Source organism: Carcharhinus amblyrhynchos, chromosome 10, assembly GCF_965287045.1.
Source record: "Carcharhinus amblyrhynchos chromosome 10, sCarAmb.v2.hapA, whole genome shotgun sequence".
Lineage (NCBI taxonomy): Eukaryota > Metazoa > Chordata > Chondrichthyes > Carcharhiniformes > Carcharhinidae > Carcharhinus > Carcharhinus amblyrhynchos.
In genome coordinates, this window is record NC_137333.1 from 9,267,257 (window position 1) to 9,292,718 (window position 25,462).

General features: G+C 38.0%; 1 protein-coding gene across 1 annotated transcript in view; it reads right to left on the reverse strand.

Annotated features, from left to right (window-relative positions):
- Window positions 1–635: 635 nt before the first annotated feature.
- dis3 (DIS3 exosome endoribonuclease and 3'-5' exoribonuclease) overlaps window positions 636–25,462 on the reverse strand; it is a 33,503-nt gene continuing 8,676 nt past the window's right edge. The window contains exons 4-21 of the mRNA XM_080198100.1: window positions 24,496–24,569; window positions 22,511–22,678; window positions 18,773–18,931; window positions 18,166–18,279; window positions 17,913–18,050; window positions 16,281–16,427; window positions 15,783–15,899; window positions 13,599–13,700; window positions 13,326–13,390; window positions 12,937–13,021; window positions 11,523–11,650; window positions 10,796–10,882; window positions 8,083–8,239; window positions 7,198–7,412; window positions 4,123–4,291; window positions 3,459–3,617; window positions 3,220–3,342; window positions 636–897 (exon numbers count right to left, since the gene is read on the reverse strand). Of these exons, the coding sequence (XP_080054226.1) occupies window positions 811–897; window positions 3,220–3,342; window positions 3,459–3,617; window positions 4,123–4,291; window positions 7,198–7,412; window positions 8,083–8,239; window positions 10,796–10,882; window positions 11,523–11,650; window positions 12,937–13,021; window positions 13,326–13,390; window positions 13,599–13,700; window positions 15,783–15,899; window positions 16,281–16,427; window positions 17,913–18,050; window positions 18,166–18,279; window positions 18,773–18,931; window positions 22,511–22,678; window positions 24,496–24,569 (2,294 nt within the window). The 3' untranslated portion in view covers window positions 636–810. The remainder of the gene's footprint in view (window positions 898–3,219; window positions 3,343–3,458; window positions 3,618–4,122; window positions 4,292–7,197; window positions 7,413–8,082; window positions 8,240–10,795; window positions 10,883–11,522; window positions 11,651–12,936; window positions 13,022–13,325; window positions 13,391–13,598; window positions 13,701–15,782; window positions 15,900–16,280; window positions 16,428–17,912; window positions 18,051–18,165; window positions 18,280–18,772; window positions 18,932–22,510; window positions 22,679–24,495; window positions 24,570–25,462) is intronic.

The window sequence follows — 25,462 nt, forward strand, 5'->3', positions numbered from 1 at the left end:
AGTCAATGCAGACTCGATGAGCTGAATGGCCTCTTTCTGCACTGTCAGGATTCTATGATTCTAAATCTTTTTTTTGCACCCTTTCCAGTTTAATAACATCCTTCCTATAGCAGGGTGACCTGAATTGTAAACAGTACTCCAAATGTGGCCTTAACAATGTTGAGTATAGTTGTAACATATCGCCCCAACTCCTATACTCAATACTCTGACCAATAAAAGTGCCAAACACTTTCTTTCACCACCCTGTCCACCTGTGATGTCACTTTGAAGGAACTATGTACCTGCACTTCTAGGTATGATAACAGTCAATGTACTGCTATCCTTGCTGCAGTATAAAGACCAATCTACAGACAGATAATCCAAGCCCCCATTCTATACAATCTTGGAAGATCAACTCTTCTGTTATTCTCCAGACTTTCACCTTATCACCGATCATTCTGTTGTCTCATCCACCCATTCCCATTGCTCAAAACCTATTTCTAATTATTCCCGTTCTGATGAAAGGTCACAGACCCAAAACGTTAACTCTTACTTCTCTCTGCAGATGCTGTCATAGTCTGATGAGTATTTCCAGTATTTTTGTTTTTTAGAATATACTCTTGAATTAGTTTTAAAAATACAAAGTGATGCATAAAAAAGTCAGCATTTTATTCAAAAAAGATGGCATTTCTCTTATAAAAATGTGTAAATCATACAAATGATTTTCCATATTATACACATATAATTATCTCTGCTTAAAACAGACATTTCACACTAAGTCAGTTAGAACAAGTACTAACCAAAGTAATAGTCAAACAGAGTGGGACTTTTCTAGCTTAGCTTAGTTTTTTTCATCTGAGGTTCTTCAATAATGGAATTTTTCAGTGATGAACTTCTTGGAACACTGACTCCAGAAATCTGTTGGAAGAAACAAACATATAGAACAAATTTACAAAACTTATATATTGAGACCTTTCAAAAGAAGGATGGGCAGAGAGGATAGAAGCTATAGGTGGAAACAAAGGAAAACCAAATTCCAATATCTGAGCGCGAAATGCATCGTTCACTTTGAAGCAAAATTTCTAATTGGTGAAAGACGAAGTTTTAAACATCTCTGAAAAGGCCATCTGTTGTAAGCAAATATATGGAAGTCATTTAGTGTTGAATGAGCAGGCAATAGTAAACTACCAATAAGCTGATAAACCTGAAGGCATAAACAACACAATGGTTTGGTTTATAGAGAATGTGATTTGTGTATTCTGACTAGCAAGCGTACTAAGTGGAACATAGTAAAATACAACATTCAATTTAATGCTTTTCAAATCTTCAAGAAAACTCAGTTCACCACCACAACACAACTTACTAATAAATCAAGCAAACAAAGGACCAGGGCTGTAAAAATTTCAGTTATAAAGCAAGGAAAGTTACTCTTTGGATCTCAATCTTTTAACAAGGTTTTGAAGTAAAGTTTTGACAAGTTTATTTACTAGTCACGATTAAGGTTAAGGTTTACATTAACATTGCAATGAAGTTACTGTGAAAATCCCCTAGTCAGCTGTTTGGCAACACTGAGGGAGAATTTAGCTTGGCCAATGCACCTAACCAGCACGTCTCTTGGACTGTTGGAGGAAACTCGAGCACCAAGAGGAAACCCACACAAGTCGGGAATCATAACCCAGGTCTCTGGCGCTGTGAGGCAGCAGCGCTAACTACTGTGCCACCATGCTGCCAATCAGGTAGAGAATCAACAGAAAGTGACCTAATTGTCCTCATGTTTTTATCCTCCAGGGATAGACCGTGATGAATGAGCATGGCTTCCTTCCACTTTACAGAAAATGAGGGAGGAATATAAAACCTAGGCCTGAATTTTCTGTCAGTCACATGCACTCATCAGGCCTCGATGTGGATGCAAAACATCTGAGGTTGGCCCCCCCACCATGTGTGATTTCACACTGGCTAGCCAGTTAATGGGGAGCCAACATGAAATGTGTGCTGGGAAAGGTACAGTGATGCCAGAAAAAGTGGACACTGAGAAAAACAAGGGTGCAGACTGGGTGTTTCTAACGTGCTACCTCAGGAGGATAGCCATTGTGGAGCTGCTGGAAAAGCAATGCAGGAAGTTTCTAGGCAGCACATTCAAACACAAAGCTCAGTCCCCAGTCACATTTTTAATTTTTTAACGTTTTAAAAGTTTATCAATTAGTGTCACAAGTAGGCTTACATTAACACTGCAATAAAGTTATTGTGAAAATCCCCTGGTTGCCACACTCCGGTGCCTGTTCGGGTTCACTGAGGGAGAACGTAGGATGGCCAATGCACCTAACCAGCATGTCTTTCGGACTGTGGGAGGAAACTATGCTGACACAGGGAGAATGTGCAGACTCCGCACAGACTGTGACCCAAGCTGGGAATCAAACTTGGGTCCCTGGGGCTGAGGCAGCAGTACTAACCACGGTGCCATCATGCCACCCACATTTATTTCAGCACAGACAGTTCATCCTGCCCTGGATTGAGGTTGAAATTGAAACGTAAAGGCTGCCTGGGTCATTGAACCACCCATAAAAGTAGGTGAGCTGCATAAAATTATGCGCATTTGGCCCCTTAATAGGCTAAGTTGTCTGTTTGATTGATGGCAGGCACACTTGCAACTCTTGAATATCTGCCAACAATATACCCTGTGCAAGCGCACAATGGCGTCAGAATACGTGCTCTATGTCTTTTCACATGCTTCCATGTTTGGTCCACTACAAATTAAAGATAGAATCCCTAAAGTGCAGAAGGAGGTCATTCGGCCCATCAAGTCTTTACTGACCACAATCTCACTCAGGCCCTATCCCCCTAACCCCATCTATTTACTCTGCTAGTCCCGATAACATTAAATGGCAACTTAGCATGGCAAATCAACCTACCCTGCACATCTCTGACATGTGGGAGGAAACAAGAGCACCCCCCACGCAGACATAGGGAAAGCGTGCAAACTCCACGCAGACAGTGACCTGAGACCAGAATTGAACCCGAGTCCCTGACGCTGTGAGGCAGCAGTGCTAACCACCGTGCCACAGAAAGATACAGCATTCCAGTCAGGGAGTGGTAGGAAAGCTAAATTGTTGATAATAGATATAGATATAAAAACGACGAACACTAATATAAACATTCAAAACAAACGTGTGTCTAATAGTTTACATATTAAACAACTAGACTCCAATGATGAAAGTTTAATAAATATAACTGAACTCTTACCACTGGCTCAACTAATGACATTCTAATCTTCTGGTGCTGGATATTTGATGCATCCAAAGTGATTGTCACAGTTACCTTGTCAAACATGTTGAAGATTGTGTTTTCTACAGTTAAAGATGGGATCTGAAAGAGTAATAAAGATATTGGCTGTATATTCTAAACCTATATGCACAATTCAACTTACTATTTGTAAGATGCCATGTATATCAGTTGTAAAAGAAACAAAGAAAGTTCTCTACCTCTTCACTGTAGTGCAATTTTGGAGGTTGTTTGCCTTTCTCTTCAAACAAGACAGTGCCCTCCAAACCAAACTTCGGAATAAGCACCACAATGGCATTCTTTTTCACAAATAAAATATAACCGACTTCATCAACAAATCCTCTGTTTTTAAAGAATAACTGCAAAGCATTGGATAGAAAGAATTTAGAATCGAATGACAAACACACAAAGGAAGTGTGAACAAACAAGCTGATTTGGTCTATTAACTGTACGTTCAATAAAAATCACTTGCACTCAAAATCAAATTGTCGCTTCAAAAGATTGAAGGGCTTTTTACTGCGGCTGTACAGCTGTAACATGCCAACATAAGCTCTTTGATGGACATGTTCCACATATCACTAATTTAGACTACAACAGCCAAAAGCTTCATTGTGTAGTTAAATTACAGTTTTTGTGATGATTTGGGATGGATTGGAAGGAGAGAAAACAAGAAGAAAAAAGTATAACACAAACTTTAGTTAACCTGGTTGCAAAATATCTTCCTTACTAATAATCAATCATCAGCAAACTTACAATCATTGGATTGAACATCTGAAGCTAAAAACAGCTATTTCTTTAAGTTAATACTCCATTCCTCATAAAAGTTTAACTGAAATATTCACAAATAAATATTTTGCTGTTTACCTGAGTATGGTATGCCACAGAAGCTCTCTGGGAATATTGTGCCATTTTGTGACGATAGTTGAGATTATTACATAGAGCCTGTTGTTTGTGCTTGTCCATGATATCTGGGTAGGTAGTGTCAGCATTGATCGCCACAGCCAACAAACGATGTACTATTACATCAGAATATCTACAAAAAGGCAAGACCCAGACATCACAAGTGAGTAAATGATCAAAGTAATATTTATTACTATATAGGTAAAAAACAAAATGATGAAGTCAACACAAATGCTCTGTCAAAATATACTGAATATTTGATCAGATCACGTAATAATATTGAAATTATTTTTGACCATAGTAGGAAATTAAATGCATCCAACTGTTAAGAACATAAGAAATAGGAGCAGGAGTAGGCTGTCTAGCCCCTCGAGCCTGTCCTGCCATTCAATAAGATAATGGCTGATCTGAAGTGGATCAGTTCCACTTACCCGCCTGCTCCCCATAACGCTTAATTCCCTTATTGATCAGAAATCTATCTACCCGTGACTTAAACATATTCAACGAGGCAACCTCCACCACTTCAACTGGCAGAGAATTCCAGAGATTCACTACCCTCTGAGAGAAGAAGTTCCTCCTCAACTCTGTTTTAAATTGACCCCCCCCCCCTTATTTTGAGGCTGTGTCCTCTAGTTCTGGTTTCCTTTCTAAGTGGAAAGAATCTCTCTACTTCTACCCTATTTAGTCCCTTCATTATCTTACATGTCTCTCAGATCATCCCTCAGCCTTCTCAACTCTAACAAGTACAGGCCCAATCTACTCAATTCTCCTCATAAGCCAACCCCTTCATCTCTGGTGTCAACCTGGTGAACCTTCTCTGTACTCCATCCTAGGCCAATATATCCTTTCGCAAATAAGGGGACCAAAATTGCACACAGGACTCTAGTTGTGGCCTCACCAGTGCCTTGTACAGTTGCAGCAAGACCTCCCTGCTTTTATATTCTATCCCCCTCGCGATAAAGGCCAACATTCCATTTGCTTTCTTGATTACCTGCTGCACCTGCAGACTGAGTTTTTATGATTCATGCACAAGGACCCCCAGATCCCTCTGCACAGTAGCATGTTGTAATTTTTCACCATTTAAATAATATTCCATTTTACTATTATTTCTTCCAAAGTGGATAACCTTACATTTGCCAACGTTATACTCCATCTGCCAGATCCTCGCCCACTCAGTTGGCCTATCCAAATCTCTCTGCAGACTTTCCGCGTCCTCCACACAATTCGCTTTTCCACTCATCTTCGAGTCATCAGCAAACTTTGTTACCCTAAACTCAGTCCCTTCCTCCAGATCATCCATGTATATGGTAAACAGTTGAGGCCCCAGCATCGATCCCTGCGGCATTCCACTAGTCACCAACTGCCAACCAGAAAAGTACCCATTTATTCCAACTCTCTGCTTCCTGTTAGATAGCCAATCCTCAAGCCATGCTAACACTTTACCCCCAACTCTGTGTACCCTAATCTTCTGCAGCAACCTTTTGTGAGGCACCTTATCGAACGTCTTCTGGAAATCTAAAAACACCACATCCACTGGTTCCCCTCTGTCAACTGCACTAGTCACATCTTCATAAAAATCCAATAAATTTGTCAAACACGACTTTCCCTTCATGAATCCATGCTGCGTCTGCTTGATAGAACCAGTCCTTTCCAGGTGTCCTGCTATTTCTTCTTTAATGATGGATTCCAGCATTTTCCCAAATACGGACGTTAAGCTAACCAGCCTGTAGTTACCCGCCTTTTGTCTACTTCCTTTTTTAAATAGCGGGATAACAGTAGCTGTTTTCCAATCAGCTGACACTTCCCCAGAGTCCAGCGAATTTTGATAAATAACTACTAACGCATCTGCTATTACTTCTGCCATTTCTTTCAGTACCCTGGGACGCATTCCATCCGGGCCTGGGGACTTGTCTACCTTCAGTCCCATTGGTCTACCAAGCACTACCTCTTTAGTAACAGTAATTGTATTAAGGACCTCACCTCCTACCAACCCTCAATCGTTAATATTCAGTAAGCTATATGTGGCCTTCACCGTGAAAACCAACATAAAAAACATATTGAAAGTCTCAGCCATTTCCTCGTTTCCCACTATTAAATCCCCCCACTTGTCCTCCAAGGGTCCAACATTCACTCTAGCCACTCTCTTCCTTAACTTTTACTATCATTTTTTATATTTTGAGCTAGTTTAGTTTCATAATCTATTTTTCCTTTCTTTATCACTTTCTTAGTCATTTTTTGTTGCTTTTTAAAACTTTCCCAATCTTCTAATTCCCCACTATTTTTGGCCACTCTGTACACATTGGTTTTTCATTTAATACTCTCCTTTATTTCCTTCATTATCCATGGCTGGTTATCCCTTTTCTTACAGTTATTCTGGCTGTGAAGATAGTTTAGACCGGAATTCACTGGCTGTTCACTCCAGCGGGACCTTCTGGTCCCACCAACAACTGCCAACAACACTCTTGCCATGGGTTTCCCGTGCCCTAGGGTAGAATCAATGGGAAATTTGACAGCAGGGGGACCAGCAGATCCTACCGCTGGCCAGCAGCACACTGCAGCCCATTGTGAGAAAAACACCGTGGGAAGGCCAGAAAATCCCACCTTTACTTTTTAAAATGTGAAACTTCCATGTGGTCAACATAATTAAATAGAACATAGAACATTACAGTGCAGTACAGGCCCTTCGGCCCTTGATGTTGCGTCGATAAATAATCAGTCAATTTGAGAGAAAAAAAAACTGGCTGGAATTTCCCAGTTCCACACCGCTGATGTGAATGATCGAAAATTTCAATGACATGCTGGCCCTCTGCAGGGGGACGGAAAAATTCCAGCCAGCGTCTCTATCAGAGACTTGTGTATGGAACTCCTTTTCAAGACCACATGAGAATTTGTCACACAGCAAATGGTTAATTAATTGAGGTTACATTAAACACCCAAGCATCAGCGATGAGACGACCCTTCATCCAGGTGGGATGCCAAGTGGACATTCATTTTACTCATGTGCTAAAGACTTAAAAACACTTAACAGAAGATTCCCACCTTCTGATTGGTGATGTGAAATGAGTATAGATAGGTGAAGCCAGACCAAAGTGATAAAAATCAGTGTCCATTCCTGAGCAAAAGTAGACAGCCTGCATCATACAACGTGTTGTCAGGATTCGCAACAGCGTATTCAAATATGGGGAGCCAGGAACTTCAGCTTTGTCCAGAGACTCTGCCAAGGCTTTGGCTGAATCAGTTCGGATCTCTAAATTCTGAGGAACAGAAAACAAATCAAGCACCCTTGGTATTTTGTTGAACTTCAGTTTAGCTTTGAAAAAAATCTTATACCCTGAGACATGTTAATTCTGTGTCCATTTGACATTTTGGTCCTAGCTGTATCTTCTGTTGGATTTCACTAAGCAGACTTTGTTCGAACTATCGCGTGAAAAAATGTGTTACAGGTTTTGATAGCTGGGACTCATGGTTGAGTCATCTGCTCAGTTTGATCAACAGATTTGTGAACTATTTTATAAGAAACTGCAAAAATTACAACAATTCATTTTTAAAATAATCTCTAAATATTTAAATTTTGTTTTATGCTACTTCTCTACTAAAAACAATAGAATCCATAAAATGAACACACTTTAAAGTTCCCCGCCCCATCTCTTCACAACACTTACTAAAGGCTAACCACACTCAAAACAATGTCAATAACGATCTGAGATTTATTCAGTAATCATATGGGATTTCTTTACAGGTTAAATTATGTTCTATTTCATTAAAAATGCAGACTTTGTACAACTGAAGTAACTTTTTTTAAACATTATTTACTTAGATTAACTTCAATAAATCAACATCCCACAGCACCACGTTATTTGACTCATACAATTAAGAGAACATTGCAATCAGCACACTGCCGTAAAGTGTGGCTTATTTATTCACCTGGGATTTTGCTGCTTTGACAAGGATGTCATAGTTTGACGGTGGAGGTGCTGGGTGCTTTCTGAGTAATGCACACTCGGAAAACTCCTCATAAATTTTCTGAGCAACCGAGATATTAGCCAGCAACATGAATTCTTCTACCATAGAATTTGTTTCTCTGTAAATGATGACAGAGAAATGTTACAAATGCTTTAACAAGGATTAAATGTCAGCTGTAGAACCTTTCATACTGGGTAGTTAGCTAGTAAGCAATACAAATTAGATGACTGCAGCTCCAACAACACACAAGCTCGGCACCATCCAGGACAAAGCAGCCCATTTGATTGACACTCCCTCCACCACCAACTCACCATGGGTGCATTGTGTACCAGTTATAAGGTACACTGCAGCAATTTACCAAGGTTCTTTGGCAGCACCTTCCAAACCCACACCCTCTTTTGCTTAGAGAAGGACAAGGGAACACAACCAGAGCAAGATCCCCTCAAACACCATCCTAACTTCAAACTATAACCCATTCCTCCTTCGCTGCAGAATCAAAATCCCAGAACTCCCTGCTTAACATTACAGGGACAGCAGGGGTTTAAGGCGAGCTCACCATCAACTTCTCAAGGGTAATTAAGGATTGGCAGTAAATTCTAGCCTTGTTCGTGATGGCCAAATCCCACGAGCAAAGAAAAGACTTCTCCTCAAAACAGGTGTCACATTCTGAACTTCAATGTTTTGGTTAAAGGGTTTGGCTCTCCTCTCATTTTCTCACAACACAAAGAGTTTTGCAATCAAATGATGGAAACGTGCATAAACTTGCAAGAGAGCTTTCAGAAGAAAATTAAAAGAGATGTTCCAAACATCTTAACTAGAAACAGTGGGCAGGATTGTCCCCACAACTGTTTCACAGTGGTGGAGGTGGCCTACCATTGGCCAGCGGCAGGCTTTTCAGGTCCCACAGCTATCAACAGGGTTTCCCGTTTAAAGCACCACTTGCTGCCATGAAACTTGTGGCAATGGGTGCGCCATTGGCAGGACTGGAAGATCACACCACTGTGAACAGCTGGAAAATTCCAGCCAATGGATGGGATATTGTTCAGACAGACTACTATAGGTTATCCCATGGGAAGACTGGAAGATAAAACAGGGAGATATTAATCGTTATTTAAATCCAGTTACTGCCAGCAAGTGAATACAATCCCACGACTTTTAAAAAGATACAAGGAAAATTTCCAAATATAAAATCCACTATAAGCCTTTATAATTTCAGACTAAAGACTCAATACCTGTGAATAATTGAACGACTAGTCTTCAAAGATCCAAGGTTCGTGCTCTAGTCTGAATGCTAAGATAGCCTAATCTAACCCAGAATAGCTGCAGAATTGTTCCAAGTAACTTTAGCATTTCAGGTTAGGAAGGGAATAAAAAGCAACATTCTCAATAAAATTATCTTTTTTCATATTTCTAAGTTGATAGTGGTGTTCAAACCGTGAATGACAGAACACTGCATTGTATAAAATAGTGTATTCAACCAGTTTACAGTGGAACATCTGCAAACACAAATGACATCATTAGTAAGCAATAGGAAACACTGGGAATATGGTAAACTCCAGAGCCATGACTGGTACAGCTATTTCAAATGCTTCAGATTTTGCACCCTCACTAACTATTGGCCATTAGTTGCCACATGGAAACAAAGAAATAACTAGCAATAAAGGAGGGAACCAAAGAATTGATGTATAACCAACAGGTCTGTATTAAGATATCACTGATATACAAAAGACTTGCACTGCAGTATTCTGTATTATACCAAAATGATAGTGGTACAAGCTCTGAAGAATTAACGAGACTACGTTTTTTAAAACAAATTAAATCATTCAACTAACAGTGGCTCAAAGCTGCAAAAAACTCATTTTAAAATAATTTGCAATTATATAACACCTTTGGTGGCTTCAAAATATCACAAAGCATTTTACAGCGAATGAAGTAGTTGCTGTTATAATGCAAGAAACATTTCGACCAATTTGCATGCAGAAAGCTTTCACAAACAGTAAGGTGATAAAGGCCAGATGTTGAATAGGACGTTGATTGATGGATAAATATTGGCTGGGATACTCCAGGTAATTTTTCTGATAGCCTTCAAAATAATGTCATGGATTCTTTCTCGTCCACCTGACATCGATGATGGGCCTCAGTTTAATGTTTTCTTTGAAAGGCAGCATCTCCGACAATGCAGCAAATCTAATGCACTGTGCGGGGACTGTCAGCCTAGATTTTTGAGCTCAAGTCCTGAAGGGATACTTCAACCTAAAACACATTCTCATTCAAATAATAAATGAAATATTAAGAATAAACATGTTGTGATGGAGGAAACAGTTTAAGTCTTGAATGCTCTTTTCATTTTATATCAGAAAAACATTAGATATAATTAATGTTTTAGTGTCTGTCATACAGAAGTACAAGGACAAAAACAAATTCTGTTCACATTATGTTTGAAAATCAATTTTAGCACATCTTTAAAAATCATGTACTGTAATCATGGAATAAATTGCTCTAAATGCACCATATCTCAAAATTAACTAGCTAAAAATAAATAAAATCTAAAACAGAATTCTATTTTTATCTGTATCTTTAGAGTTTGATTAGGTTTAACCCATTACCATAAAGAAGTAAAATAATTTTACAAAATGTTCAAAGCTATCTAATATTCAAATTCTGCAGCACTTACTTTAATTCTTTGGTTTGCAGGTCGATAGGATCATGGGTTTCGCTGTCTATGTGGAACCGCACTTCAGGAGAAGACAGCGTGAGAGCACTGAAAACAAGAACAGCTTTCAGCTCAACAACATTCAGATTCTCAGAGCAAATCAAGGCTCAAGGTTCAAGAGAGAACATAGTATCCAGCACTGAGTAAATTATCTAGCTAGCCTCCTTAATGCTCAATATCCTTTCTCAAATGGCCCAATAATTTTCTGTGCTATAGGCAAACTAGCTTTCTACCCATAGAGAGGCCTGGCCTCAATACACTGGGCCTCTCACCTGGATTATAAAACAAACTGCCGCATGTGCTGCTACCTCCACTTGCAAGGGAAATCTATACCAATATGTCTGAATTTTGAACACAAATTTAGATTTCAAGTGTACTCTAGTGAAAGACCAAGCTTGAATTTAAATACCTTTTGCTTAACATGACTAGAAAATTATGTACATGTTTCTAAAAAAAAGCTGATCGTCTGTTTCTAACTAATTTTAGTTGATTAGTTTGATTCAGTTTTATGCCTAACATAATGTACTGAACTGGAGTAACATTTTTATTTCGTTCTCAATCCTGGAGTGGGAATTGAACCTATGACTCAGAAGTGAAAGTCCATAATAGAAACAATCCTGGGTCATAGATTCCATTTTAGGAAAAAAAATGTTTGTTTACATTTGAAAAAAAAGCTTCAAAATCTCACCCATTGTCAATCCTTTTCTTTTTCAGAATCTTTGCCAGCTTATTTAGTCGGCGAAGTCCTAATGTAACATCATCATTCATGCTTTCATCATCGATTCTCATCTGTGCTTCAGCATATGTAAGTGATGCCTATTACACAAATGTGCAAGCCCAGAAGAAACAGATAGAAATATAACTGTCAAATTTGTACATAATTACTTCCTGTAACCTGTTGAATATGTCCTTAGGATTCAGAATGATATTGTAATGTTATAACTAGCTAACTTAACAGTCAATTAACTACTCGCAATGAAAAACAATTATTTCTTAACTTAGTCTGCTTGGACAAACTATACTTTGCCTTAATATGTAGGGGCTGAGATAATCAGATGTTAAATTTCAAATCACATTAGGGCTGTGTTGATAGTTTTGTTACTTTTTTTTAATCAAATAGGTTGATGTTTCAAAAATATTAGACTCTGCCATGATAACATTTGTATTCAAAAACACACATGACAGCATTCCTTTACCACGCTCAATGTTCACAACCTGTTTTCTAGCTAACACACACAGCAAATAAATAACAGGCTATTGTGTCTAAATACATAAAACAACAAAGCACAGACGTGTCATAGAACAATACAATGGAATACTGTACATATTGAGCACAACAATATATACCAAGGTATGGTTAAAAGGCTGCAATCTAAGCTTTCAGCTTTTATTAGCAGTTCTACACTACAAAATTAAGTTCGTACATTTTAAAATACACATTATAGAAAACATACGGTTATTTAGTTTACTTCTGGTTGGGAAGGGGCTTTTCTCTGAATCTGATGATTGCCAGAACAATTATGTCAATATTAAATAAGCAACACACAGAATGAAGGATATACCTTGGTTGTGATATTACAGTTGCAAAATTATCCAGCAATAACTGCCAATTGATTACCTGACATTTTTGAATTGTATATATTACATGGTGTCTCATAAATCAAGATATTCAGCTAAGGTACTGGCAAGAAGTATAAAAGATTTTAATAAAAAACAATGAATGATGTGTGCAGTAGTATTAGACATATATCTAAGCTGATGTGTCATACGAAGTTTGTAATGATCAAATTTATATAACGGATTTTTTTTTCACATGTTAAAAAAAGGAACACAAAGGTTAAAATAGGTCAGGTTCAAAATTATTTGTGTTCATACAAATTTATTCCAAAGGAAATGGAATATGAGCTATTGGACAAATGGAATTGTTTGTTATATTATATTGTAACTAAAGCTTTGCAGTTAGCCCTCAACATTCTCTTCATGTGCCCTGTTTTCTGTTTCCAGTTTCCAGATATTCAATCAAAATATTAAGCAGCTACATCAAGGAATGTGGTGTGAATGAACAAAATTCCCGGGTTCAAGGCATAAAAATATTACTTTACCTTAGAATTGATAATACTTTTTGTAAACATGGTATGCAGGATTTCAGCATTGCGTGTCATTTCCCAAATGCAAGAAAATGCAAACCTATAAAATAATTGAACATGAGTTAAGTGACTGTCAAAATCTTCCAAGTTAAAAAATGGAACTGACTTATCAAATTACTGTAAATTGAATGTGTTGGTATCTTTAGTTTTAGGTTTGAAGGAGGTGACAACGTCTTCCTACTTTGTAGTACATGTTTAATATTATCTATTTTACTTACTATGAGCAGAGGGGTGGGATGAAAGGAGGAAGAAAGGACAATGTAGTTGCCATTCAATCAGTACCTTTACTATAGTAACTATTACTATAGTTAAGGTTAAGAAATGTCCACAGAAAATTAAGTTACCTCTCCACATTGGATCGTAAGGAGCAAAGGTTAGAGCTGAGTAGTTCTGGAACCATGTCAATTCTCTATTAAAAATCAAAAATACCAGTATTATTGCTCTTATGACATTGTCTTTTACTGTGCAAGTACCGAAATTAAACAATACATTCCCCAGAGCTACTAGTTTCTTGGCCAAAATATATGCCTGCATTGTCATATTTAGCATGTATGGTTATGGACCAAACAAGTCCAATTAAACATTATAAAATTATTTTATTAAAATTAGAATTGTACCTTGTCACAAAGATATACTGTGGTTCCTCGATTTGCTGACTCCTCATCCAGAGCATTACCAGGTCGGATAAAATGGCTTACATCAGCTATATGTACTCCAACCTGTTTGGAGCATTCAAATAATATTATTCCTAAAGTGCACAGACAACAAGCAAAATTTCATTCAAATTAAGGAGTTCAACAAAATTATCATTTGTAATCACACATTGGACTGCAGAGCTAGAAACATTCAAACTCTGAACATTACGAGAATTAGAACATGTTATGCTTTAGTTTACCATACAAACACATCATAAACATGGGCCAGAATTTTACATACAAGGTTTCGGCATGTGCCTGACCCAGAAATTCCTAAAACCATGCGTGTTGGGGACACTTCCCAACTACATCATGCACTCGCACAGTGTTTCAGTCAGCGGGCAGGCACGAGTGTTGGAAGCGTGCCAGTCAACAATTAAGAATCCAATTTAAATTAATTAAAAATAACTAACCAGATTTTTACGTTGCTGGTCTGCCTTTACAATTAATGAGCAAACTGATTGGCATGACAGTCTATATATTTAAGCTGCAACCTCAATCCAGGGTGGGATGGACCGTCAGGGCACAAATAAAATGAACAAGTGTGTCGGGGACTAAGGTCTATGAATGATTGTGCCATCTAGTCATTTGGGGCATAGATTTTCTATCAATATTTATTTTTCACAGGTCAGATGCTCCTTGAGACAGCTCACCATAGCTCTGAGCTCGCCCTGAGGGAGCACACTGTCCGTACCCTCTCTTTTCCCGCTGTCTGACCTCTTTCCACTCTCCCCAGCAATGCTCAGCCTTTCACAGCACACATTCCATGCTAGCTGTCTGTTAATTGGTCAGCCAATGTCAAATCGCGCTCCGGGGCCAACCGCCCATGGAAACTTGTTTTGCACTTGCTTCTGGACATGCTTTGCACATGCGAAAAATTCAGGCTATGGAATAATATTAACTAGCAGTGGAAGAGTACAAAATTATTTGGAGCATTAAGAAACCTATTAATTCTCAGAAGTCCAGCTGTCTTCCCAACATTTCTCAGTAAATTATTTTGCCACATCTTACGATTTTAACGTTGTTCTGTTATCAGAAGTAGAAACAAATTAAATCACGTCCTAATCTGTTGACTGTTTAAGCTTCCTAATTTAATAAATGGTTCCAATTTAACATTGGCAATTCAAGAATAAGCTACTTCATTTGCCAGTTCTGACAAAGATAGGGGCATGCAGGTCACGTTGGGCCATCTACCCCCTGTAAAATGCATTTCACTGCTCAACAACAAATGTTTGATGATGCACATGTTTCAGAAAAACCAATGCATTTTGATTAAATATTTTTATTACTTGGCAACCATGGTATTTTTAAATTGTTTTGCAGGGATTGAATTTCACAAAACCGTCCACTTTCTTCCTCCTGTATAAATATTTAGGCCTCATTGCAGACCCTTCTTGCTCTTTGATCCTAATTTTCGGCAACATTAAACTGACAAGCTGTAATGGAGGAATTGTTCGATGCCCAAAATTTGTCTGAACCTCATAAAAAAGCTCAGACCTTCCAAATGTCACGTTGGCAGATGCCTCATCAGTATTGTACCAATTCTGGGCCTAATTTGAACATATACTTAAGGTACTTGAATGCAGGAACATTATGAAGTATAGCAGGGTTTCAGTGGTGCTTTTCATTGAGAGCGATGGCACTGGCTTGGGCTTTGGGTAGAGGTGTTGTGGGATATCTAACTCTTTTTTAGGCATCGTATTACATTAAGAACTTCATTCTGAGTCCTTACTTAGGGAAATAAAATGGTTGACAATTGTTTTCAATAAAAGTTTTTAATAGTTTGTTTGGCTTATTTTCAACTTGATAAGAAAATTGCACATTACTAAATTTAAACTTTTGTATCAGCCAATCAACTGCAAGAAATGTGAATGTTATTAACTTTTGCCAAGTCTGATGCTCACAGGGCGAGAACTGTCCAAAGAGGTATCATTTTGAATAAGAAGTGGGTAGACACTAAGCAAACCTGCTGGCAAGTTTGTGGCATAAAACTTCAGCAAAACTAAATATAACTTAAAAAAACTGTTACTACAATCTCTTTCTCAGATGCAACCTAAATTTCTGTTTGTATCCAGATCCAAATGTATACTTTATATCAGACCTTACCTCCAGATTTCCATTTTCTAACTCTCGACAATGCAGAGCATCATCAATATCTGTACATCCAGGAGGGTCCACACTGCAGATAGAGAGGTGTCTTAGGTCCATCCTCTTTTTCAAGTCCTGCAATAAAATGGAACAGTTATTTTATTAATTGATCATGTGAGTTATGCCTGCTCAGAAAAAAACATCCATTTTAAATCTTGCTATTTGTCAATGATTCTTTTTAAATTGGCAAACACAAAATGCAAAGTTCACCGTTAAATTTCAACAAATTCATGAGACTTTATCTATAACATCAATTCTGAAAAGTCATTAGACTTCAGAGGTTCTGCCAAAGATGCTATTACTTCTTTATCTGAAATTTTACCTAGTGGGGTTAATGTCTGATTTTCTGCTTTTAAGTTTTCCAAGAAGTAGAAAAGTGCAGTAATATGAAAGCTGTGGTACCCTGTACCTCAATATTCACTGGAAACTGATTGAATAATTTGATATTTACTATACCTCTTTTGTGATTACCCATGGCATCTTAGGTAGAAAACTAAGAACAGCCTGCGAGAAAGGCTGGTGAGGGACGTCGTGCTCCAGCAGGAGAACTTCAGTTTCCGTTTCTTTATCCCCAACATTTCCAAGGCTTCTGACAAAGTGACCCTGAAAAATTCAAATGTAATACATCCAATTTGTGCTTATTTTGTTGCCTATTTTCCCCTTTCTTTCCACAAGCTAGTTTTTACTTTCATATATAGCTCCTGCCATTCTACATTTTCAAACTGGAAATACCAAAATGGTTTTGGAGCAAAGAAAAGGCAATCTTGAAATAGTTGCCAATGCTAAAATAAGATGAGTCATCCAAAGTGAAGACAATTACTTAAATGTACTTTAAAATCACAAAAAGGCCAATTAGCTTCCTTTTTGTCTTCACTTGTCTTGCAAGTGAATTTTCAATTTGCATTGAGAATAAAGATGAGGCTAATAGAGTGCATCGTTATTACAGAGTAAGTTAGGCAGTGCCGTTCAAAGTACACACCTGTACAATTAAATGCAGGAATCTCAAAACTGCTGTCCACGTTACCCTGCTCTTCCACAGACTGCATTATAACAGTATCTCCCCCATCGGTTCAATATTAAAATCCATACAAGGTTGTGAAATGAGGATGCTTTCCAATAAGCACCCACAAAAATATTACGGCTGGTATACTCAGGAGTATATAAATTTTTCTCAGTCTGTCAAAATTACTGTCATATGATCTACCTAGCACAAAATATGATTTTACCAATGTGGAGTCCCATTGCTTCAGAATTTAATTAGTGTTGGGGATTTTTTTTTCGTGTTTTTGCTTTGTATCTCTTATCCTATCTTTTTCCCTGTCTTTATTTCACTTTAAGATGACTTAAATCAAATTCCTAAATTAAACTGTCTTAGTGAGGATTCTTCAATCTGATTGGCTCAAGACATCACAGACTCCCTGTAGAGGACGTAACACTGGATCTGATATCCAATGACAGTGAACCTCCATCCAAAGGTATGTGAACAACTTTGTGAGGTAGCTGAATGCATAGCAACAGCACTTGCCATTTACTTCGTCACTGACTACATAAACCGGTCCATAGGATTTCTCTCCTAAACCAACTGAAACTATCTACACATTGCTTTTTTAAACCTAGTTGCATATTCATATTTTTTCCACTGCTTTACCCAAATCAACTCAAATTAAATTGCTTTTTGAGAATGAATTACAAAACAGCATTCTCCAGGCTATCTATCTACAATTAAACAGCTTTTCCAAGGTTTGGGGGCAAAAGTTAATTAATTATGTATATTTAGAAATTGTTCTAATAAACTTGCACTGATTACAATGTAGCTGTTGATTCTTTGCTGAGGAAGCCGTCAGGTACCAATAACTGTTAGTTGTCTTTAATAGCTTTTGTGAGCAAGAAATAAAAAACTGAAAATAAACACCAGTATATACTTTACTTAAAATGACAGATACCCTTGAGTAATTTATTTTAATCTTCAAACTCAGATATTGTTACAAACTATTCGAGCTTCTTTTTCAAGTGTTATGTTGTTTCAATACTGTTGCTCATGATCTTTCCCAGGCAAATTTAACAAGCAAGTTTAATTGATATACTTACATTGGGATAGCGAGAATTTCTGGGCCAACCATCGATTACAACAATTATTCTTTGGTTCTCAAGTGCAGAGGACTGCCGTGTTTGTATTCGAATCCTAGGAATCCTGCGGTCTGCTGGTGTGAACAAGTGTCTCGTTGACTTGAAATGCAGATAAAAACACAAATACCAGTAGTATAAATAAAAATCTTCATTTAAGAATCACTTACTACATTATTTAAAGGAAAGCAATATCTCTTTCCTGTTATATGCTCACCTCTTTGATTTGTGACTTTGAAATCATGCCACAGTATGGTCTCCAGTTTCTTTTGATTATCCCAACTACTTTTCCAGTTGGCTTTGAAAACTTTTTGGCTGTAACGTTCTTCAGCTTAGAGAAAATTTTAAAAAGCACGTCATCAACTTTTATAAGTGCATTCTTGATCTGAACAACTTGATAAAAGTTCAATCAAATTTCTCAATTATAATGTTTTTCGCATAACCATTGTTAATGCAGATGAACTTATCCTTAATTTTAAGTATACAAAACATGTCACTTGCTATCTATGTAGTGCTCTTGATAAAATAACATGCAGAAGTTATGTAGCAAGAAGTGGGTTATGAATCGTTAAATCTGATCTGGCTGAATAGAAATCAGATGCCAATTGGTTTGTAGGTAACAGTAAGTACAATCAAAACAGACTCTGCAGTCACATGCTTCCACACTTTTTATCCTTTTAATCATTGTTACAGTAATCTATTATTTTTAACTTTCAAATACTGGAATGGAGAGTTTAGTGAAAATAATTTATTTTCATTATTGCATGGTTTTATTAATGAGTATTTATGAAAACATTGTGCATGCACAGTATTAGATCTCTTACAACGTCTTCTTTTTCATCCTCTTCATCGGCCTCAACCTGTCCTTCATCCTGAAGTACAACAGCTGACGGTGCCATCCACTTCGCTTTGGGGAGCAATTCTACTGCCACTATATCTTCATGTACAGCACGGTTGAGATTCTTCAGCCCTTGTACAAGGACCTGTCAAATCACAAAAATAAATTCAAACTTCATTTGTATTACCAAGATTCCGAAAACCACATTTTGTGATTCCCAATTAATTTATACAGGACAAAAATTCTGCATAATTTAGAAAGGAAACATAGATTATTGATACCCTGTGACCTCTCTAGTACAGAATGTTTGCGATCAAGATCTTTCTGGATTTTGGAATTTGCTGGATTACAGAATGACATTAGAATACCTAACGAAAAGTATGTGAATTGGAAAACATTGTGGGTATGAACATTTACCTAAAATATAAAATGGGATAAAACATCATAAAGCAGTTATGAAAGTTGTTTTACTTATCCTAATACAACATCATTTATGTTTCTGCTTCTACAATATTTTACTAAAATACAAGTTTGAGTTCTTTGTGCCGGTTCAAAATATTTCCAGACAACCAGGGAGGAATTTTTCTGTTCCGCCTGCCACAGGAATCGTAGCGGGCAAAGGGCTGACCATGGAAAGTTCTGTTGACCTGGGATGAAATTTTCCAGTCTTGAGGCAAGGGCAGTCAGAAAAATCCTGCTGTTGGTGTTTCCAAACAACCGTTTCCAGATTGGAAAGGTTACAGCGCATTAACAAGTTACTTTCTTCATTGAAGCAGTGGAAAGCTTAGAGGGCATACCAATAGTATTAGGAGAATCTTCAAATATTATTTGCGGCTGAAAAAAAGAGACATGCTCTAGAAGAAATAGCAAGGCACCTTGAGAAGAATTGTTTGATAGAGCAGACGCAGCATGCATTCATTAAGGGGAAGTCCTGTTTGACAAATTTATTGGAATTCTATGAGGACGTGACCAGTGCGGTAGACAGAGGGGAACCGGTGGATGTGGTGTTTCTCGATTTTCAAAAGGCATTTGATAAGGTGTCGCACAAAAGGTTGCTTCAGAAGGTTAGGGGGCATGGAGTTGGGGGTAAGGTGTTAGTGTGGATAGAGGATTGGTTGTCTAATAGGAGGCAGAGAGTTGGTATCAATGGGTGCTATTCTGATTGGCGGTTGGTGACTAGTGGAGTGCCCCAGGGATCGGTGCTGGGGCCTCAGCTATTTACCGTTTATATAGATGATCTGGAGGAGGGGGCTGAGTGTAGGGTGTCGAAATTTGCTGATGACACGAAGATAAGTGGAAAAGCAAATTGTGCGGAGGGTGTAGAAAGTCTGCAGAGGGATCTAGATAGGCTGAGCGAGTGGGCGAGGACCTGGCAGATGGAGTACAATGTTAACAAGTGTGAGGTTATCCACTTTGGCAGGAATAATAGTAGGAGGGATTACTATTTAAAGGGCGAAAAGCTGCAGCATGCTACGATGCAGAGGGACCTGGGGGTCCTTGTGCATGAGTCGCAAAAACCCAGTCTGCAGGTGATCAAAAAGGCGAATGGGATGCTGGCCTTTATAGCGAGGGGGATAGAATATAAAAGCAGGGAGGTCTTGCTGCAACTATACAAGACACTGGTGAGGCCGCAGCTGGAGTACTGTGTGCAGTTTTGGTCACCGCACTTGCGCAAGGATATTTTGGCCTTGGAGGGAGTGCAGAGGAGGTTCACTAGGCTGATACCAGAGATGAGGGGGTTGGACTATGAAGAGAGGCTGAATAGACTAGGTCTGTACTCGTTGGAGTTTAGAAGGATGAGGGGGGATCTTATAGAGACGTATAAGATAATGAAGGCGATGGATAGGGTAGAGGTAGAGAGATTCTTCCCGCTCAGAAAGGACAGCAGGACTAGAGGGCACAGCCTCAAGATATATTTAAGACACGGGTAGATAGGTTTTTGGTAGGCAAGGGAATTAAGGGTTATGAGGAGAAAGTGGGAAAGTGGAACTGAGCCACTTCAGATCAGCCATGATCTTATTGAATGGCGGGGCAGGCTCGAAGGGCTGGATGGCCTACTCCTGCTCCTATTTCTTAGAACCTTTTTGTCTTGCCCTCAACAGGATAGATGCAAGAATGTCAAATTTAAAAAGGGAGCAGCCACTTATGTTGCTTGAAAAAAGGCGTTGATTTATTGGTAAGTCAAGTCTGATTGGTCAAGGCATTGTCATGGAGAATACATCATGGAAACTATTGCTCCCAACGCTTCTGTTGAATTTTAAAAAGCCATCAAACCAAAAAGACATTCTGCCTGAGTAACGTGGCATATGAATTCAGTGCCAGTGTGTAGCCAGGTACATAGACCATGCTTTCCAAAAACTGACAGTTTAACAACAGACATATCACTGACCATAATCAACCAGTTAATGGTTGCTAACTCAGAACATAATGTCTGACATTAAGTATGACTTCTTGTTTGGACAGCACTTGCTGACAATGTTGGCTGTGTTAAGAATCATACAAAAACCAATTTATTATCAATCAAACTTGCAATGTGGCTCACTGACACTTGCTAGAAGCTACATACATTACTGCATAGGGATCTGACCTCTGCCCTCAAGGAAACATTGTCCAGCCATTGCACCTTTTTTGAAGTAAAACAAAACACATGGGGAACAATAGTTTTCAATGCAACACCCCGGCCAATCAATATCAACTTGTCAACCAATCAGCACCCTTTTCTTAGGTATAAATTGTTGTGCCCTTTGAATTTTGACATTCTTTTCTCTGACCTGATAAGTTAAAAGCTTCCTTTCAGAAATACCTCGAGTTCCATATAACTAAGTAACTTTATCTAATTATAAAACCGGTGGAGATGTCTATAGCGAGGTCTAACGAATTGAGCATTTCGTAACATTGACTCACTAAGACCGGCTATCAATATCTCTCCCACTTTTAATAGAGTTCAAATGCTCCTCTCCACAACAAAACCGATGAAAGTCCACAAGTTCAAATCAAAAATGTACTCCAATTACATTCAAGGCATATGTGGAGATTATGTAGCAATAAGAGAATAAGCTAAGGGATGGAATTCCTGTACTACAAAATAATCCTATATTTAAGAAATTGGCAGGCTTGAAATGACTGCCAACTATGAGGAGTGACTCTGAGATAGACGGAGTTCTACCGCCCCGCAGAAGAATCCAAGCGAACGAGGGGCAGACAACAAGAAGTTCTGTTGACCTCAGGCTGGATTGTTCGGTCTCGAGTCGAGCTAGGCCGTAAAATCCCGTCCACTATGTGGAACGTACAACTGCTGTCTAGCCTATTTTTTTAAAAAATAAGTTCAATAAGATACTATATATGACAAATTCACAAAACAGACAGAATTCAGAGTCAAATTCTTTGCAACTCCTAATACAAAAGGCTTTGTCTTTTTCCACTTGAGTCATTTATCTCCACAGTGCATCTGTATTGCCCTGATTTGAACCTCACTTGTCTTGAAATCAAGGCAGATACCATTGGTAATAAAATGTATTAACATTATGCAAACTCATTTGATGCAAGACCCTTACCGCCAGAGGCAATAGATTTCCGGTGCTTAGTTTGAACTTGATTCCAAGTTTGAAACCTGGAAATCACCAAATAATTCCAAACACCTGCTTTTCCCAATAGCCAGATTTCGACTCCATTTTTTTTAAAAAGCATGGCAATACCATGTAGGGAATCAAAGAAACAGAATTACCTCTTTGTTTTCTCCTTCTTCTCCATGGATCCAGACTGTAGCTTCCAGATAGTTGTCCCTGTTGGATCGGAAGGTCCCTTGGAAGTAATGATTAGATTTTATGCCTTGGTGTATTCTGGACAAAGGTAGATGTTCTGTGAAGATTAGTCTACCACACTCTATTTCATTCTACGGTGGAACAAAATTTTATTTTTGGTTACATTATGCATACTCAGTTAATCATATTTCAGCAAAACAACTTAAGATTCATATAGCTGAATACAGTATTGCATGTTAGATGATATTTCTATTAATTTTCTATTGCAATTGAAGAAAATCTGAGTTCACATTCTTTATTATGGTGCAACACAATGCACCTGGAATCATAGAATTGTACAATGCAGAAAGAGGCCATTCAGCCCATCGGGTTTGCACTGACCACAATCTTACCTATGAAAAACTGTTATGATAACTTCACATATAGTAACTTCTTCTAACAGCATCGTTGATTAACATCCCTCAGACATAGATCTTCACTAGGACAATTTCTTGAAATGTTCTACTGCAACATCACTGTGAGAGCATAATAACGAAAAAGACTGCAGTAGGTCAAGGAAAAGACCCAACAACAGCTTCTCAGGGTATTGCTACAAAGCTGGGTACAGTAATTGTAGATCGGTGTTTGTAAAATGCTAGGAGAAAGCATTGCATGGTCTCTTTAAAAGATGCTGCTTTCTTGTGCTTAGAGCGTTAAAACAAAATGCAAGTACATAAGGAGCTCCAAACTGAAACATCAGTATTGAAAGGCCAAGCAGCAATTTTTAAACAAGACAACAGGCTTTTCAATTTAGCCAATCAATTTGAATTAGGTACTTAGATACCAAGAACCTATTAAATTTAAATATGATGGTCTTGACAATCTAGGTCTAATCCTATTGTGGGAAATACTGAAAAGTCATCACAGGTATAAAACGAGAGAGCAGTGAGACAAAAAAGAAGAGAGAAACTGCCAGCTGCCACAGCTCTCAGCTGAAAGCACCTTCTAGATAGCAATGATAACGAAGAAGAAAGAAGTTCCAGAGAGAAGAATCAACAAAGATGACCCAGAATATTCCAGAAAACACAAAACCTGGTTGTAATTTAGGGAGTGACTAAGTTCATTTTTTTGTAAGATTGGGAATTGTATTTATTTGAACAGCACACTATTAGAATCTTGTGTTATTTGGGAATAGTTAATAGTTAGAAGGGACTTATTTGGTTAGTTAATAGTTCAGTAAATTTGTTCACTGTTAGCTAGATAAATAAATTGTTACGTGTTGATTTTGGAATGAGTGACAAGGATTTATTTTGTATTTAACTACTAGGAGTTGCTAAACAGCAGGTCACACCATTTCACATACTTTTTAAACAGATTATGAGGCAAGGTACTCCTCTTTGGTTGTTAGTTTGCGATGGGGGCGGGGGGTGGAATTCAATCTCTGCTTTATAACATGTAGCTGGGCAAATGTTTTGTCAGCCTACCATGCCCAAGGACGTTTTCTAAAAATACAAAAAAATTGATATTAGGCCAATTGAATATGATAAAATTCCTACTTTATTAGCAAGAGCAATTTGCATTCTTCTGTGAAGGTTCCAAACCAAAATCTCAAATCACTGACTTGTCGATCTTTGTGTTTTTTTTTTAAATATTGTTTTCTATATTATTAGGATTATATACACAAGATAACAGCTACTGTGCCAATTAATTGTAGATTTATCTTTACATTTCAATCAGCCAATGGTGCATCAATTCAAAATAAAGGGTATATTATGGTCATGCACTCAGACTGCATATCAACTAAGATTTGTGCGTGAGATCTTGACAAATACAGAAAATTACTCAATCCAAAAACTGACACCATCACTACAATTTTCCTTGTAAAATAACACAAGACAAAATGAAACATAAAAACCTCTCAGTTTCTCCACATCTTGACCCATACAGCAATCTCGAGAAGGGTACTTACAGATGCGTCTGAATTACAAGCTAGCCGATCAACAAGTTCAGGATTTGCAACCAGACTCTTGATATATTCATCACCTAAAAGCAAGGGGTGGAGGGATGAAATAGTCACCATTGAACAGTACAAAATCTGAATCATTCCATTGGAAGAATAGTACAATTAATATTACATGAATGAAAAGAGCTAAACAAGTCAGCCAATGATTGTGTAGTAAAAGCGTGACCTAATGAAATATTCACATTTCAATCATATCTGCTTTATACTGGCATCCATTCTAGTAATTCACAAGAACGACTGTTAATCCATCATTAACTTTCATATTTTTAATACGTAACTGAAATCTTGCAATTTATTTATTATTGGCTGCAGGATGCTCTGAAATTGTTTCTGAACTAGTCAGTTTTGCTCAAAACCGAACGCTCAAAGATTATGAGTTATTGAAAGCTTGTACATTTACCCTTGCTAGTTCAATTTCAGCTTGTTCAATTATTCTTAGACTTCAAATCTTATCATGTTAAAATTGACTGTGTTGTGTGGTTTCTTTTTTTTAAGCCACACTAAATTTTGAATTTGTAATAACTTTGGAAAATTTATTTTCAGAATGAAAATTGCACCAAAGATACCAGCAGATGTCCTATTGCATTGCTAATGGAAAGTCGAAGGATGAGCAGGCTCCACCTTTTGGTGCTGACAAGACCTGGTTTATATTTATTAACAATTCATTGAAGTCATAGGATCACCACAGTGCACAAAGAGGCCATTTGGCCTATCTAGTCTGCACCGACCCTCTGAAGCACATCCACCATAGCTAATCCACCTAATCCACACACTAGGGGCAATTTACCATGGCCAATTCACAGTGCAGAAAGAAGTTATTTAGCCCATTGAGTCTGCACTGACTACAATCCCACCTAGGCCCTATCCCCACGTCTCAATGCACCCTAGCTAGTCCCCCGACACTCATGGGCAA